Here is an 18,652-nt window from a genome sequence, read left to right as displayed (position 1 = left end):
GGAGTTTGAAAGCAGACAATTTACGTGCTATTGGAACATTTCAGCTATTAGATTAGCCGTCAATCCATTTTGTGTGGTGCTCGTCCTCATTTGGAGCCAATTTGCTTGCTGCTTCTAGTCTACTTTTGGATAAAAATGGTCTCCCCCTCAAGCAGTAAAGAGAGGAGTCGCTCATTCTCCGCCATGTTTGTCAGGCTGACTCGTTCTGACTGATGCGTTCAAGGCGGCATGTTTTTCTCAGACCGTCGCCCTGATATTTTGGGAAACAGACTGCAGAAATTTGACCTTACTTAGGCCAACAGAGAAGGAGACCGTTTTCTTTGCGATCCTTGATGTTTATAAGTGTTCGCAATTGGCAGATCAATTCAAATATCAATAATATTGCGACCAAGTCAGTATCATATCGAATTGATACTCGCACAAGGAAATCAATACCGTCGTTTCAGTTCCAATGGTTTATACACTGCTGTGGTTTCGTTGAACAGTCGGCAGCCGTACTTCTTTGTCTCTGCCTCACCCGATCCTCTCTTGTGTCGCGCTGTCGGCCATGTGACTTAGCGGCGCAAACAAGCAAGCTGGCTGGGATCTGCCCGCCCACCAGCGCCCACAGCGCAAGCGGACATGCAGAGCAGCTCGGTGGACGCGCTCACAAAAACCTGGAAGCAAAAGACTTTATTATGCACTGGGTGGCATCTTTTTTTAACTACAGGCTTTCGTGATTGTTTGCACTTAAGGTATCACATTTTTTTTCACCACTTGTTTTTTTTCCCCCTCAGAAAGAGAAGTGCAATGAAGGAGGAGAAATGTTTTGGTTTTGTATTGGATTCCCTGAACACGCACAATAGTTGAATAACAATTGGTATCCTATCGTAAATGTCTTATATTTGTTGTGAGGTGATCATTTTGAACGTGTTCTTTTTCAGCAAAAACAAAATGCAGGAAAGTTCAATGAAGGGAAAAAATAAAAACAGAAATTTGACACAGTCATTTCTGAACAATATATATATCTATAGATATATATCTGCGCAGTATCCTTGCTGTTCCCAGCACTGCACATTTCTGGACTGAATATATATATATATATATATATACTGTATATATACGTGTATATATATATATTGCCTATCACATTGGACGCTTTCTTTATTTAAGAAAAAAAATCTGAGAATTGACAATGTGTGAGGACAAAAAATTGAATTCTAGATTTCACAATAAACTTTGTCCTCGTCATGTCCTAGCTTTTAATGTGTTTAATGTGCTTTTTAATGCATTTAATGTAAATGATAAATAGGAAAATGTCACAAAAACATTCCATGTCCCTCGAGTTTGTTTCTGTGGCCCAGGAGTGGACCGCCGAGGCCCTTTGTTGCCGCCCAGCTCACAGGGCACCCACGACTAGATATAGTGATTAGATATAGTCGGGCTCGTCTCCACGCACAGCGCGGGCTCTGGTACCGGTCCTCTTGAGAGGGGTTGGACACTCTTCCATTCTGGAGTCGCCCAAGTTGAGAGGTGCCGAGAAGGTGTGGGCATTCTTATCGCCCACCGGCTTGGTGCCTGTACATTGGGGTTCTCCTCGGTGGATGAGAGGGAAGCCTCCGCCTTCGAGTGGGGAGAAGGTTCCTGAATATTGTTTGTGCCTATGCACCATTTCAGAGTACCTACCCTTTTTGGAGTCTTTGGAGGGTGTGCTGGAGAGCACTGAAGCTGGAGACTCCCTCGTTCTGCTGGGGGGACTTCGATGCTCACGTGGGCAGTGACAGTGAGACCTGGTAGGGCGTGGTTGGGAGGAATGGCCTTGAATATTTTTACTGTAGCACCCTAAGTGACAATAACAACAGCAGAGGGTTTTGCGAGGGTCCAACAGTGGAGTGGATACTCTGTGATATTCGACAGATGGAGGAACGAACATGAGCGGCATTAATGTATATGACATGCAACAATGACAGCCGATGCTCTCCTCACGTGTATCCGTCTGCGCATGCTCAGGACCCCGGTGAGGTCAGTGCTGTGGGAATCTAGCTTTCCGACCCATAGTAACGCTCGGGTATTATTTTTCCAGACAACGAGACGGTCGACTCATCCGAATTGGCGTTTGCATGCGGCGTACGGAAGTGTCCGGAAAGATACGACTGCAACGACACGTGGATCGGCCCCAATGATGGCATCACGCAGTTTGACAACATCCTCTTTGCCGTCCTCACCGTCTTCCAGTGCATCACCATGGAAGGATGGACGGCTGTTCTCTACAACGTAAGTGTGTACAGTGAACGGTGTCGGTGAATGTTCTTAAAGTTAAGTATTAAATGTGCATTATTCATTAAAAATGTAAAATGTAACACTCCGTGGTATAATTTGAAGAGGATATTATCTAAATGTAATTACTGTACGTATTAGCGATGTGTGATCATATATTTATATTTTATATTTGAATCGGAGCACCGATTCATTTGTGAGGTCAAGCTGTACAACTGTATAATGTCTCATATTTCTGATTGATGTTGAATAATTATTATCCTGACAAAATATTATAAATGTTTTTTAAATAGTTCTATCATACAGTAAAATCAACCTTGCATTTTACTGTTTTAATAAAATAACATTGAAATATACCCTCGCGCTCCATAAACTCTGCTAAAGAACAAATTATTATTGTTTGAATTATACAATGATATGAATGCAAATTCATGTGAGAAGTCTTCAGACGTGAAATAAATATGTTATTTTTACTTGGTGCCTGACAAAGTTTACCTAGCAACAAATGTTGAAATAGACATTGCAGTGTCTCACAGCCGTACTAACATAAATCTGAGAAATTCGGTTGATCTTAAGTTGCATGCGTGGTACCGCACCAAAAAGTGGTACTTCTTAGGTATTTGCGTACAAAGGAATCCCATTTTAAACATAAAATATGAGTTATCGTTGTATACCTGGTATATAATGAATGCAATTTCAGACAAATGATGCCTTGGGCCCCACGTGGAACTGGATGTACTTCATCCCACTCATCATCATCGGCTCCTTCTTTGTGCTCAACCTGGTGCTGGGAGTGCTTTCCGGGTGAGTGTGACCACTTCCTCCGTGTGTTTACGTCACTCACCATTGTAGATGACCGGCGCTTTCTTTTTTTTTTTTTTCCTTGTTATCACATCCCTCCTCAGCGAGTTCGCCAAGGAGAGGGAGCGGGTGGAGAACAGGCGGGCCTTCATGAAGCTGCGGAGGCAGCAGCAGGTGGAACGTGAACTCAACGGCTACCGCGCCTGGATAGACAGGGCAGGTACGGCAACACTCTGCCATGCACACCTGGAACTGCGCTCGCCATTTTCTTCTCGAGCTTAACTCACCCGACGTCATTTTCGGATATCGCCGGGCGTCTGTGCCGTAGGGCTGCACACACAAGCGCGATAACGACGTCTGCACTGGCCGTCTCCCACGCAAGTAGAGGGTGACGAAAAGGTGATACTGACTCACTGGCTTTACAGTAAATGTGTGCACAAGTATGCATGTGAATTTTGTGTGCGCGCATGTGTGTGTGTGTGGGGGGGGGAGAGTGTGGGAAGCGAGAGTGAGAGATATTGCGAGCACTGCGAAGGGAATGAGAGCTCCTTCTATCAAGGAGGTCACACGGGCCTCTGAGCGTTTACATCAGTGCCAGCCTCGCTCCCAAAATCGAAACCGGCCACTCAGCGTGTACCGTATTTCCTCAAATAGACTAATAGGCACTTGGCCCAATTAGTCACCGAGTGCAGCATTCACAAATGGTTCCCTCGCACAGGAAAAAAAATGAGATAAGCGGGTCAGAAAATAGGTGGATGGATGGTTATCATTGTTAGGACTGGTACGGTACATGCTGGCAAATGAGGCAGGGGACCCTGGCAATTACCTGAAGGCAACCATACGCATCAGAGGGGAGATGAACTGTATATCAGGGATGGGCAGCTTTGGACTCTGAGTGACCCATTCATTCCGTAATTTAAAAAGAACCAAATGATTTCACAAACCCAAAATATTCTTCCCGAAACGCTGATAAACATTCTATGCATATTTTCCATGTAAAACCAGGGCAATTGGGGGGGGGGGGGGGGGAATCACAGAAAATACAGGAAATAATAAAAAAAATCGGAAAGAATATTCTAAGAAAAGGAAACCCAAAAAAATCTGCAAATATGCAAGTCCGCAGCTGCTGAACTGCAGGGATCGACTGTGGTTTTACATTGTAACACAGTATCAGCAGCTTTGTGGCCTCCTTGAATGGTCATTTTGTTGCAAGAGAGTGGTTAAGAAGTGTGTGGTCGTCTGTGCCCCCTGCTACCCCCCCACCCCCCGACCACCAACCAGTCATACTGCTGAACACTCATGACTCCTTCAAGCATTTAATGTTGCCCATCCCTGATTTGCATCAACAGCAAAAGGCTAAATCTTCCTTCCGCGAAAAATTCCGTGGGCTATCGATCTTCCAAGAAGACGGCATACAACATAATTGACCGTGACTATTTATCAGCAGTTAATTTCCACAATGCCAGTTTTATATGGCAAAGACTGCACCTCAGTTTGTAGCTCAGTTGAATTCTGTTGCTAACCAAAACAGCAGCACTCCCTGAAGCCCGCAAACAGTCGTCAAGGGTAGAGTCTTACTGTATGTATTAAACAAGTCCCCTGCGCAGAGAATGATCTTCCAGGCATGTTCACCGATTAGCGTTCCACTCGACTCCGACACGTGATCATTTCATAATGTTGTGCGCGTCCATGGTTGTATTGCGGGAAGCGACGCTATTGATTAACCTCAGCCAGCCTACCTCGTGTCTCGCCGTTTCTCCGCATTTCTCCATGACATACTTTTCTTTTGTTTTAAACTCCTGTTAGATGCCTTCCCGTCATCTGCAGTTGAGCCTCCAGCCATTATTTGTGGAAATTCTGTTTGAAACTTTCACTTGATCTGTCTCGACAGAGGAGGTGATGCTGGCAGAGGAGAACAAGAATTCGGGGAGATCGGCATTAGATGGTAAAGAGTCAAGGACTCGGTCTCACTTTACTTATAGTAACTGTTATTGATTCTACCTAAAATATAATCACTGCCCACTGACTATATTTGCAAATTTTAATTTCACTTTGGATTAACAGTGACAAAGTGTACAAAATGTATTCCTAAAATTGACATAACATTCTAGTCACATCAATCCAGTCATTTTAAATGTTTTTTTTTGGTCCAATGGCCATTTTGGGATCATAGGATTAAGCCTTACTGTAACCTGCGTATAAAATTCAAGAAATGTGTTTATAAACCAACCATTAAAAAAAGAAAAAAAAAAAGATTGATCGAATTTTATTTCATTCTAATTTTGTTCCAAGGAATTCCAAGAACTTTTTTTGAAATCGTGATAGACCCCAAAGATGAAAATGGGCTTGTGCGTATTTACCTCCGTCATACGACGTGGGATAATCGGGCTAACCAGCACAGCCAACCACATACATGTGAATAGTGTTTGGAAACAAGAATATTGAAGAAGCTAGGCTAACATTTAGCTTATCTTGGAACTACATTGTGACTACAAACTTTTCTCCTTGTGATTTCTTTTTTATTGTGGGAAATGACTTAGGAGACACGTTACACCAAGACACAAAACACTAGTTGCTCCTCTATTTGTGTCAGGCAACAGCGACAGCTTTAGCTCATTTCCTGACACGCTAGCATTTCCGTCATAGTCAACGAGTCCGTGGCTTAGCCTAGCTCTGTGTTGATCACATCGGGGAGGATTTTCCGATTGTGAATATTGAACAACCTACTTTTCAGTATGTCTGTATACCACCTAAGTTGTGGAGCAGTGGTGTCCAAACTACAGCCCGGGGGTCATGTGTTGCCCGCCATCCATTTTTCAGTGGCCCGCGTCGTGAGCGCCCCCCAAAAAAAGAAACACTAAAAATGACATTTGACAAGGGCTGCAAGATCAGTTAAAAAAAAAAAAAAAAAGGAAGTTAGACAGAATGAGGAAGGGTGGATGGTAGAACTTTTCTCTACAATGGAAGATACAAGTGAACAATTTATGATTAAAAAAATAACACCATTTATCTTCAAGGATAAGAATGATAATTCAGTTTTAGAGGCAAAAATAATTTCTTCCACTTTGTGCTTGATGGATGATTTATGAAGACGTTTCATTAATCACACTCAAGTGAAAAATGTTCACCTTACCGCAATTTATTCAATTTTGAAGTGGCCCTTTCATCCTTCATGTTTCTGTATGCAGCCCTCAAATGAAAATATTTGGATGGCCTCGTTGAAGAGAATAGAGAGCCTAATACTTTCTTTGTTACTCTATTTTCTGAATGTCAATTATTAAAACTCGTCATTAAACGAGAGTTTTCATGTCAAAAGTGCTGAAGAGAGCGAGTAAGAAGACAGGCGCACGTCGAGGAGCCCCGGGCGATGACAAGTACACGGACATGTCCACTGCCAGTGAGCCTTTTCCTCGCCTCGTAACTTTCTGTCTCTTGAATTATGTTGTGCATAATAGCTAAAGAAACGGTGCCCTTTCCTCATGCCCCCATCTCTGTCTGACAGGCATGTCCCGCTCCAGGATGAACTTCCGCAGCGGTCGGCGTGGTCCGGCCGCCTACTTGCGTCGCAAAGAGCGCATGTTGCGCATCTCCATCCGCCGCATGGTGAAGACGGACACGTTCTACCTGATGGTGCTTAGCCTGGTGGCTCTCAACACCATCTGCGTGGCCATCGTGCACCACAACCAACCCGACTGGCTCACCATCTTCCTCTGTGGGTCGCCACTTCTTGAGTGGCAGATGGCATTTATTTTGATCTCATGGCTTGTTTGTTTTCTTCTCTCCAGACTATGCGGAATTTGTGTTCCTCGGGTTGTTCCTAGCTGAGATGTTCCTGAAGATGTATGGTTTGGGTTTCCGTCTCTACTTCCATTCGTCTTTCAACTGCTTCGACTGTGGCGTGAGTGTCCTGTGATTTCTGACGATGAAAGAATACATGTTAGCCCTACGTTTATACGAGACGTAATGTATATATACTGTATATAAAAAATTCCTCGTCTCACCCCTCGGGTGGTGTCCGTCCTCCATTCTGCTCGGGTCCTCTACCAGAGGCCAGGAAGCTTGAGGCTTCTGCGCAGTATCCTTGCTGTTCCCAGCACTGCACTTTTTTGGATCTGTTGCAACCACTCATCTAGTTTGGGGGTCACTGCCCCGAGTGCTCCGACCACCACAGGCACGACTGTCACCTTTACCTTCCAGGCTCTCTCCAGCTCCTCTCTGAGTATTTCTCGAGTTTCTCGTGTTCCTTCTTTCTGATGTTTCCATCACTTGGGACCGCTACATCCACTACAACGGCTTTCCTCTGCCCTTTATCTATGATCACGACATCTGGTTGGTTCGCCATTACCATCTTGTCAGTCTGGATCTGGAAGTCCCACAGGATCTTCGTTCTGTCCTTCTCCACCACCTTCGGAGGTGTTTCCCATTTTGACCTTGGGGTTTCCAGTCCATACTCCGCACAGATGTTTCGGTAGACTATGCCGGCCACCTGGTTATGGCGTTCCATGTCGGCTTTCCCTGCCAGCATCTTACACCCTGCAGTTATGTGTTGGATCGTCTCAGGTGCCTCTTTGCACAACCTACACCTTGGGTCTTGTCTGGTGTGGTATATCTGGGCCTCGATGGCTCTGGTGCTCAGGGCCTGCTCCTGAGCAGCCAGGATGAGTGCCTCTGTGCTGTCCTTCAGGTCAGCCCTCTCTAGCCACTGATAGGACTTCTTGAGATATATATATATATATAAAACAGGTCCCAGGTGTCCTCATTCTTTGTCAAAATACACCAAAAATAAGTAATTATTAACATTACACTTGCCTTATACTGTATACTCTCTGTGTTGTTGGTCCAATGATGTGTATGGATTTCATTCATTTCATGACCATAACAACGAGTGTCAGAGCAAAGTATGCTGCGCTTAGCTAGCGCCCTGAATCTCATGAAAACTGCAAAGCACATACCCTAGCACAGGGGTGGCCAACCAGTTAGAGACTAAGAGCCATTTTTTCTACTGCGTGACTGCAAAGAGCCACATACACATGGGCATCCCATCCTAGCGCGCACGCGCACACACACTTTTTTTGCCCAAAGATCGACTTTTGAAGCGACCAACCTCCCATGATCCGATCGTGCACGTGCAAGCACACACACACACACACATTTGCACGCGGGTGCCCAACCAAGCACTCGCGCACATATGCACGTACGCCATGATGAGCAACCGCCGGACCGGCCCGAACATGAACGAAAGCTCAAAACACAAACACATTAATCGGTCAATGAATGCAGTTCACCCAACACAAATGGCCCCCGCCTTCACATCTGCGACTTGGCCAAACTTTTTAGGATGTGCTGGTCATCAAAAGTGAATGCTGGAAACACGGTTAGCAAACATTGAACCATGCTGACACTCCAGCTATATCATGTGTATAAAAACAATAAAAACTCAATTTTCCATAATGTACCCTCTTTAAATAGCTCACATTTCAGGTTTTCAAATGGATTTTGTGAATGGCAAAATGAGAAATTTTGTGGTGTCAGTCAGTACTTTGTATGGCAGCCAAACTACAATGGCAGTTGAACTTTATTTTTTTTTTTGCAGGTTATTGTGGGCAGCATCTTCGAGGTGGTTTATGGCTTCTTCCGGCCTGGCATGTCGTTTGGCATCAGCGTGCTGAGGGCACTGAGACTTCTGAGGATTTTCAAGATTACCAAGTAAGCAAGACACCACCACGCCCCCTCAACAATTTGTACTTTTCATGTTAGAGTTTGTATTTTGTCTTTGTCAGATACTGGGCCTCTCTCAGGAACCTGGTTGTGTCGCTCATGAGCTCCATGAAGTCCATCATCAGTCTGCTTTTCCTGCTGTTCCTCTTCATCGTGGTGTTTGCTCTGCTGGGAATGCAACTTTTCGGAGGACGGTAGGACGTAGCGGTCTTAGCTTGTTGCTAGCGATGCCCCTTTTCCACTGCGTATCCGCTTGCCGCCACTCGCGTTGACACATTCGGTTAGTATTGCTCTATGTTTCAAGTGTGATTCATCAATTTAATGTTTAAGGGTACAAAATGACAACCTTCCTCCATTACGCAAATTTATCGGAACGGGCCGCAACATGCAATCACACTAGCAGCACGTGGCTCACGATCCAAGGTTGTTTCCTAACTTCCCGTGTGCAGTAATTATGTTTGTGGTTATGAAGCGGCTCAGTAATAATGAGGGCAATCTGTAGCAGCCCGTTGGTCAGAAGACCTTTTATACTCAGGGTTGGACATGAGTGCCGCATATGCGCACTGAAAATATTAAAAAGGGCACCTGATTTGCACTTTAGTGTGTTTCTGTGCATTTGCATACAAAACTCTCTTCTAACAAGGAGGCACTCTCCTTGTAAATACTCTCAGATTACAGTGATTCATCTGGGGGTGAATCAAATGACAAAGCGGCTTTTAACCTAGGATATTCTAATAGGATCATTAACCCAACATGTCAGAGGGTGGATCTCCAGGATTCTCTTGTGCATATACCGTATCTGTGCGCCAGCAACAGTCTACAGAAGAGTATCGCGGTCCGCAACCTCTGTGCCACACAAAGAGACTGCATAGTTCTGAGTTGTGATATCACCATTCACCAGCAGATGGCAGACATGGCTTAGTTTTGGTCTTATAATGCTCTCGACTAGAATGTGGGTAGGCCTACTAATTTTTTGTGCCTTTGGAATGACACGCGGGAGGAATTTAGTACTTCAATATTAAAATTTTGAGTGAGTTGATTTTTGTGAAAAATGCACAAAATGAATTCTTGCAGTTAATGTTGGTTTGCTGTTCAGCAGCTTTGCGCTGTCCTTGAATGGTATTTTTGTGCACGAGCGCTTTTTGGGGCTGGAAAAAAGCAAGACGGTATTTGGTTATTTTGGGGGATTATTCAAACCCTTTGTTGTTGTAGGCTTTATCTTTTATACGTGCATTGAAATGTGGATTATGAAAAATGACATGTATTAAGATACTAGGTCAGTGGTTCTTAACCTGGGTTCGATCAAACCCCAGGGGTTCGGTGAATTGGTCTGCCATGGAGGTTAAGACACACCCAACTCTACATGTCAATTAGTTATGACACGCCCGCTTGGCTATCATTAGCTGCAGATGATCACATTACATTGCTTGTCCAATCAGTGCTGGGGGAAATTTAGTTCGCTTAGTAGTCAATGTGTGACTGTCGTGATAGTACAATAAAAATAAAAAATAAAGGATACGTATCTCTTGAAATTGTATTTACTCTTTTCTGTTTTTAATAAATGCATTTTTTTTAATATCTTGAATTTGTAAAAAATATACTGTATATTTTTCACTCATGAAGGGTTCGATGCATGTGCATATTAACTGGTTGGGTTCGGTACCTCTAAAAAGGTTAAGAACCACTGTACTAGGATGTTCAGTCGTACGCATGCATTTCATCCGTGTTTAAAATGTCATCTCGGTTTGGAAGTGATCGGTCCTATATGGCCCCTCAGTCACGCATCATCATTTAAGCTATCTACGAACCTCTCGCCAAAGACAAAACCCAGGGTGTGTGTTGTATTTTCAAATGGACTGTCTCAAACCTTGGCGAGTAGAGCTGAGCTGTATAGTGCAGAAGCTTCATTGACGTTCCTCATGGAGGCGCAGAGGAAATGAAAATAGCTGAGCATCTTCCCCCTCCTCGGTTGCCCATGCTTTGATTCTCCATCTTCCTCCCCTCTAGGTTCATCTTTGAAGATTACACTCCCACCAACTTTGACACGTTTCCAGCTGCGATCATGACAGTCTTTCAGGTTCGGTTCCCCCTCCTCCTTTCCGCATTCTGCCTCCATGACACATTGCACCCTGGGAGATTTCTCACACCGGGCACAGATTAAAAAACTCGCTCGCCGTCCCGACCTCGCCTCCGCTGCCCGCCTACACGTCCGTGCACACATATGCGCGCATCACCATCATACACATGAACTAAATCCCCATCGGAGCTGCCACAAACACAACGTAGGCTTCATTCTCGCAACCTGCTATGCTTACTTGTTGTTAGTTGTGTTTTCCTAACTATATTTGCAAGTCCGCTCCACTTGCCAGTCACAACATAAGACGGAGGTGACATCTAATAGAAGAGCTGTATCAAAACTTTGACCTTGACCAAAAGATGTCATTCATGTGTCTTGTTTGTCAAAATCGCAGTATTATTATTTTTTGCTTGATAGGGTCTCCACAAAAGAAAAATGTATCTTTACCGAGTCTTGTCAACATTCAAATTCATATCTTAAAACGTTCTCCTGACACATGCAGAATTCTTGATGCCACTCAGTGGCTCTCATGTTTAGTCAAACTAAATACTCTGCTCATCAACTTGCAGATATTGACGGGTGAAGACTGGAATGAAGTGATGTACAACGGCATTCGCTCCCAAGGAGGCGTGCAGTACGGCATGTGGTCGTCCATCTACTTCATTGTGCTCACCCTGTTTGGAAACTGTATCCTTGATGACACTGAAGAGTACAATGAGTTCTCACTTGTTTCGTCATAGCGAAACTGGAAATAGTCTCGATTTTAATGTACAGAAAGTGCCATGAGTAGTTGGGATGGGAATGGAATTCAGGACACAAATCTCACAAAGTATTGTGTTGTTTTCTCTTGATTCCAGCGTATCATGCAAGCATGCTCCCTCGCGGCTGTGAGAAGCATAGGATGCTTGTCTTGGTGCTCGGACCTTCCAGCAATACTCTGCCATATTTGCCGCATGGTTGCATCTCTCTGCATGATTTTGGTTTTGGGAGCAGTAAAAAGTCCAATTTTCTCGTAGCGATTTAAGTGTTTGCATTGAGAAAAGCAATAACACGCTTCGGAATTGCGGGTCTGAGCAAATACCTCCAGAAAACTGAAAGCTTTCTAAAAAAAAAAAAAAAAAAAAAGGTAAAGATAAGATGGTAAAGATAGAATACTCGTGTCATGCAAATAAGTCAGTGGCATTTGTTCTTAACGCTGTCTCTGTCAGATACACTCCTCAATGTCTTTTTGGCCATCGCTGTGGATAATCTGGCCAATGCACAGGAACTGACAAAGGTTTGATCTTTACCGCCTCCTTTTGCTGTTCTCTAAATGCCCATGTGAAGGGCGCTTCCTCCCTAAAATGCAATTGAATGTGCGTCTTGAATCAAACGACCTCCCCATTCACTTTGCTAGGATGAAGAGGAGGAGGAAGAGTTCTTCAACCAACGGTATGCCAGAGGCAGAGATGGCTTAATATCTGAGTAAGTTAAGGGTTAACATAAACACGTGACCATGCCAGGATGGGAGCAAAAAAATTGACTTGTATCCCCCGTTGCTTCATTTGATGTGTTCTGAATGGATCCTGAACACCACTAGATGTGTAATGAACGCTGAAGATTTTTTTCTATTTTGCTCGGAGATTGGTCATGAATTTGGCCTGACAGTGACCTGGCACCTCATGATCCGCTCAAGTCAGACTGCAGCTATTTAGTCAGTCTGTGAGGCTCTAGTGGGAGAAGACACACTTTGGAAGGTAGATATCCCATTAATGATTGCAGCGTCACACCGGAAAAAAACAATGACGCTCGTGCCCCCCTCACTCTCCCAAAAAAAATTTAACAGTGTCTCATCCAAGCATGGACATGGCTTCCGCTCAGGCTGTGCACATTAGCTTTGCATGCTTTTATTGAACTAATTTACAAATCAGTACCAAATATTTGGATGCATCAACAAATATGAAAACTCACATTTAGAGCTTTTTCATTAACTTAATATTGCTTTAAATCAGTTTTTTAATTGAATTTAATTTCATATATATATATATATGTTTTCTCCGGGTACTCCAGTTTCCTCCCACATTCCAAAAACATGCACGGCAGGCTGATTGAACACTCTAAATTGTCCCTAGGTATGAATGTGAGCGTGGATGGTTGTTCGTCTCTGTGTGCCCTGTGATTGGCTGGCAACCGGTTCAGGGTGTCCCCTGCCTACTGCCCGAAGACAGCTCGGATAGGCTCCGGCGGATCGGGCGAGGATAAAGCGGATCAGAAAATGGATGGATGAATGGATATATATATATATATATATACACATATACATACTGTACATAAAACACACCTTTGTTACTCCTCCAAAGGTGTGTTCCTTTATTTTGTTAAGCGGGCTGGGCACACACTCGAATCATCTGGATTTAGATTTAGACACTTTTAAAGTAGACTATAGTGTACTTAAAAAAAATGTATCTTGATCCATGTGGTTTTATTTCCTCCAACTAGTTGATGAAATAAAATTGAGTTAATTCAACACACCATTATTTTCAATGTAGACTGCACCCCTTAAACTTCATATAGTTTTATTTGTTTGGTTTTTTTTGGGGGGGGGGGTTCAATGCGCAGTCGGTTATTTTCAATGCAGCAATTTCAACGATGTGCTAAGACTCTCTCATTGTGTCATTTGTTTGTTGGATGTACTGTATCGATAATTTTGCGGTGTTTTAATGTGTTTTGCTATTCCATCACGTTGTCTCGTTTTATGCCTGTTGGAAAGTGGCACAGGCCAAAATGAAATTTGGTCCCCACAAGAGCACATCTCACCTTAGATGCTATAATAATCATGCAGATTATTTAAAATGCATCCATTTACTGAAGTGGCCATTTCATGAAAAACTGTGTAAAATTGCACATAATGTTCATTGGAGGTCACGTTTTGGACTGTGTCCCCACTGTTCTGTGTATGTTGTAAAACTAATGTGTTGTTTTCAAATCATCACTCATTTATTACATGGACAACAACAGAATCACAATTACAGTAAGTAAAACTGTATGCAACTGTCTTCTTCTCTAGAAATGTCTCCCTGAAACACTTGTTGAGATTCTGTTCTTTCGATTTGACACTATGCTTTTGTGTTAATCCTGCACTTTCCCGTTTGTGGTCTTGTGGGTTTTATTATCTCCCAGGTAACCTCATATTTTCTTCTTTTTTTGGATGCCTTTATTTCTTTAGCTTGGACTATTCACATATTTCCCCCATTACAGTTTTAGAGTCACAGAAAAGGCCTAATCTTTTCTGGCAAATTTGAGTTTTTGTTTGTTTGTTTTATTTCTTGCATATCTGGTATGCTACATGAATATTAGTCTGAATGTTGTTTTCCACCACTGAAGCAGTAGTTTGACCTTTTGGAAAATCTGCTTGCATTTAAGAAATAGTGACAAGTAGAACTTGTTCTGAAATCTGTTGGCTTCGCACAGGGAAACAACTAGCGGGACTTGGCTCATTCAGTCAAAAACAAAACAGCACACTGTGCTCTGGTTTTGCTTCATGGACTCGGCAATAGTGAATTCAGAGAGTCATTTTCATATAATCTAGCACCTAACATTTAACTTTTGAGGCAGAAGCCGGCTAGGTGTTTCTCTCTCTCACTGTATATGCTGTGCTTGGCTAAGCTACATTAGGTTTCAATAGATACTCGATAAGAATCAGTCGTCTCACTCAAGTGTCCAAAATGTCAAACTAGTTCTTGATTGGGTTGTTTGCTGCCAAGTATTTATATTGTGTGTATTGTGCTCTTTAGTGGTAGAAGAAGACCCTACCTCTACAGAAAACGCGCCATCCACCGAGGCCGACCTACCTTCCCTGATGATCCAGATGGAGCGATGGCGGCCCCAGATGAGCAGCCCCTCAACAGCTCTAACGCCTTCGCCAACCGCCGCGAGAGGCGGAGAAAAGTCAACATGTCCGTTTGGGAGCAGAGGGCCAATCAGCTACGCAAACGCCGCCAGATGGCTAGCAGGGAGGAGCTCTTCAGCAGCCCCGCCGAGGACACCATCGAAGCCCCCAGTACCCAACATGTGCCTGCATTGTCCGCCGAAGCCAGCCCCGCCCACCTGCCCGAGTCCCCCGTGTCTGTGGGGATGCCCTTACCTGAGCCGCCCATGTCCATAACCATCCCCATACCCGAACCCCCTGTGGCCGAGCCTTTGGTCAACCTCACTGAGGAGTATGCAGGTGGCACTAACCACCGAGCTACAGGCGGAGGTCGGCACAGGATGGCCCGCAAGTTCAGACCGGGTCAAGGGCCAGAGGAAGGGGCCAGACACAGACGCCACCGTCACCGAGAGGCTCGCACTGAGGCCAAGAGCCTGGACTGCGCACCGACCCCGCATGATCCGCTGTTGTTCAAGCGCTCACTCAGTCAAGAGAGGAGGATCCTGGATGAGAGAGAGGAGCATGAGGAGAAAGCTGACGCAGAAAGCCAGCTCCAGGATGATACTGGAATGTCTATCGTCAACCCTTATGCAGACATTGGAGAAGATGGAAGGTAGACTGTCAGAAAAAGGTTACTTTGACGGTGTCTGATTACTGGGTGTGTGTGTGGAGGGGGGGGGGGGGGGTGTTACTCCCTTGATCTTCTCTTTTATTAGTAAGAAACTGGACATTAGGAAGATACCTTTAGTCCCGATAGCAGCGGTGTCCAAAGACGGTCCTCAAGGGCCATTGTCCTGCCTGTTGTTTTCCATCTCTCCCTGCTGCAACACACTCGATTCAAATTATCACTAGCATTATCTTGCTTCTTCAGAGCTTGCTGATGAGCTGATCCTTTAAATCAGGTGTGTTTCAGCAGGGAGCGATGGAAGACGGGTAGGACATCGGCTCTTGAGTTTGGACAGCCCTGCCCTATTGGGAATACACCTTTAGTCCCCTGGGAAGATAGCTGTCATACCCTGAGACGGTCCCTAGACTCTCTTGGGAAGGGACAGTACCTGTACATTCTAAGCATACTTCTGGCTCCCTTGGGAAGTTAAATATACTTCCTTGGGGAGATGTCTGTGCTCCCTTGGGATTTTTCAGTCCCTTTTAATACCTTATTAGTCAAGGAAATGTTTCTAGTTAGGTATCTTTTGGGGACGGTACCTGTACTCCCTTGGGAAGATGCCTTTAGTCTCCTGACAAGATTACATTTTTGAATCAATTTCTGACAGTGTAGGGCAGCGGCGTCCAACTCCGGTCCTGGAGAACTCCCATCTGGCCTGCTGTAAATGTGTCCCACCTCCAACATACCTGAGTCAAATGATCAGGGTCGCTAATAGGCTTCTGAAAAGCTTGCTGATGAATGAGGTGTGTTGGGACAAGGGAGACATCGAAAACGTGCTTGGTAGGCGGCCCTTGAGGGCCAGTGTTGGACACCGTGGTGTAGGGCTTTCAAAAGAGGTCTTTTGATCATATGTGTACCACCTTGCATTTGTCTTTTGTCTCAGGATGTCTGACATTCCCGAGCCGCCTCAGTGCGAGCGACTTCTGGATTGTCCAAGCATCCCAGCGGAGATGGCTCTGGAGGCCACGGAGTACAGCGTGTGCACACTTGAAGCCGAGAAACGCGCGGGCTCCCTCCACCGTGACAAGTCCATTCCAGAAGGATGCGTGGCCATTGAAATGTCGGCACAGCCGCTGCTGGAGTTGACACCTATGACAGGTAGCCGCGGCCGTGGTGAGGGAGACACGAAGATCATTGTCACACCAATTCCGACTCAAAGTTTCTGTCTCCTAGTGAACAGTAAAGAGCCAGAAGCCTACCATTCTGAACAGACAGACAGAGAGGAAGACACCGAGGAAGAGGAACCTCCTATTGCTCCCAAACCTGTTGCTCCGGGCAGCATGTTCCTCTTCAAGGCCTCAAACCCGTAAGATGATGCAAAATCCTATTACTTTCGCAAAGCGAAATGACAACTGTGTGCTCTTCCCGTGTTTGTTCCATAGAATCAGAAGGATCTGCCACTACATTGTCAATATACGCTACTTCGAGATGAGCATCCTCCTTGTGATTGTGGCGAGCAGCATTGCGCTGGCCGCTGAGGACCCCGTATGCACCAGTTCAGAAAGAAACAAGGTAGAAAACGAATCTCGAGGTCACAAATTGTGCGCCATTGTAAATGATGGATGATAAATGGACAGAAGGAGTTTACTTGCGCCTGTACTATTTACGTCTGTACACTTATTGCTTGTTGTCAGTTTTAAAGTGTGATTTCGAAAAGGTCCAGTTAATCCACATTATATTGTCTTCATGCACATCTCAAATTTATCATATGATCTTAAATAAACAGGCAGTCTTGCGTTCATGTGCTGCCACGATTAGTGCCCCCATGCTGTCTTTCAGTACGTCGTTTTCCAGCCACTGGGATGTTTTCTCAATATCAACTACTACTTCAATTTGTTGGTTGTACACAGGGTGTGTCTTTTCATGACCGTCCTACTGGCTCCTTCTTCTTACTGGGATTCTTTTGCCCGAGGCCCTCACTAAGCGGCCATCGTCTTGATGTATTCTTGGAGGCCCGTTCTTTCCTCCGGGATCGTGCCCATGAACATCACTGTTGAACAGCCACTGTCTTTCCGCTTTGTGTGCATCCCTAGGATGCTGGGCTTGGGGTGGAACCATTTCATTGTGCAAAGAAAAGATGCAGCATACATATCACAGCAAGGTGTAAGATGCCGGCAGGCAAGGCATACATGGAGCACCATAACCAGGTAGCAGGAAAAATGGACTGGAACATCTGTGCAAATCATGGACTACTGTAAACAAAAAGCTGGAGAAATACCGAGGACTGAGGGAAGGACTGGAGAGAATGTGGAGGGGAAAGACAAGAGTGGTGCCAGTCGCGATCGGGGCACTAGGGTCGGTGAGCCCAAAGCTGGGTGGATGCCTGCGGCAGATACCAGGAACAATTTGTGACATTTGCATGCAGAAAAGTGAAATACAGGGAACGGCTAAGATCCTGCGCAGAACCCTCAAGCTACCAGGCTTCTGGTAGAGAACCCAAGCTTGAAGGAGATGCCGAACGGCCGGTCGAGGAAACGCCCCTGCTTTAACTGAATGCTATTGGTTGTACAAAAGAATGTCTTTCTGCTTTTTGAATCAGGTCCTCCGTTATTTTGATTATGTCTTCACTGGGGTGTTCACCTTTGAAATGATCATCAAGGTAGGCGCGCGACATCGTCATTCGCGGCTGTGAAACCGTCACCGTGACGTGACTCAAACTGTGTGCGTGTCTATCGAAGATGATCGACCAGGGCCTCATCCTGCACGACGGCTCCTACTTCCGAGACATGTGGAACATCCTGGACTTCATTGTGGTGGTGGGAGCGCTCATTGCCTTCGCTCTGACGTGAGTCACCGTTTAAGCACCCGTCTGCCAGTGACTAACGTGTTGACTCACCGGTGGCCTTGCACTCTGGTTATATATCACTTTTCACTTGCATTGTGCCTCAACGACGCAGGAAACAAAGCCTTATTTCTGTTTAATTGTATTGTGTCATGATTTTTGCGGTAATTATTTCTGTTGTCTCTCAGTGTAACGAATGACCTTTTTGAACGCTTTTGCCTCTTGTTAATTTCTCTGTTGTGACTTTATAGCTGTGTGACTCTTCCAGCTCAGTGTCTCTCTCCTTATGCCTCTGCCCTCTTGTTCTCTGTTGTTCCTGTGGATTTTGTCTCTGTGGGGGCACCCAGGAATGTGATGGGGTAAACATTTAATTATGTCACACTAAACCTTTGGTGTCGTGTTCTTTGTTTTGCCTTTTTGGTTTTTGTTGAAATCAGTGCACTT

The 18,652-nt window shown here is 44.8% G+C and overlaps 1 protein-coding gene across 2 annotated transcripts in view; it reads left to right on the top strand.

Moving 5' to 3' along the window:
• LOC147194396 (voltage-dependent R-type calcium channel subunit alpha-1E-like) overlaps positions 1-18,652 on the top strand; it is a 65,821-nt gene that overhangs the window by 30,983 nt on the left and 16,186 nt on the right. For both annotated transcript variants that reach the window (XM_086130083.1, XM_086130084.1), the window contains 19 exons: positions 2,063-2,253; positions 2,957-3,060; positions 3,162-3,277; positions 4,949-5,002; positions 6,374-6,454; positions 6,560-6,769; positions 6,843-6,955; positions 8,651-8,763; positions 8,838-8,969; positions 10,783-10,852; positions 11,422-11,539; positions 12,061-12,128; positions 12,249-12,316; positions 14,626-15,372; positions 16,310-16,524; positions 16,600-16,732; positions 16,809-16,938; positions 17,966-18,025; positions 18,105-18,211. In XM_086130083.1, coding sequence (XP_085986209.1) covers positions 2,063-2,253; positions 2,957-3,060; positions 3,162-3,277; positions 4,949-5,002; positions 6,374-6,454; positions 6,560-6,769; positions 6,843-6,955; positions 8,651-8,763; positions 8,838-8,969; positions 10,783-10,852; positions 11,422-11,539; positions 12,061-12,128; positions 12,249-12,316; positions 14,626-15,372; positions 16,310-16,524; positions 16,600-16,732; positions 16,809-16,938; positions 17,966-18,025; positions 18,105-18,211 — 2,830 coding nt within the window. The remainder of the gene's footprint in view (positions 1-2,062; positions 2,254-2,956; positions 3,061-3,161; positions 3,278-4,948; positions 5,003-6,373; positions 6,455-6,559; positions 6,770-6,842; positions 6,956-8,650; positions 8,764-8,837; positions 8,970-10,782; positions 10,853-11,421; positions 11,540-12,060; positions 12,129-12,248; positions 12,317-14,625; positions 15,373-16,309; positions 16,525-16,599; positions 16,733-16,808; positions 16,939-17,965; positions 18,026-18,104; positions 18,212-18,652) is intronic.

The sequence above is a fragment of the Hippocampus guttulatus genome, chromosome 14 (assembly GCF_054856545.1).
Source record: "Hippocampus guttulatus isolate MCC_2025c chromosome 14, RoL_Hgut_1.0, whole genome shotgun sequence".
Lineage (NCBI taxonomy): Eukaryota > Metazoa > Chordata > Actinopteri > Syngnathiformes > Syngnathidae > Hippocampus > Hippocampus guttulatus.
The sequence above is the reverse complement of the archived record's forward strand: the minus strand, read 5'-3'. Positions and strand labels throughout refer to the sequence as shown.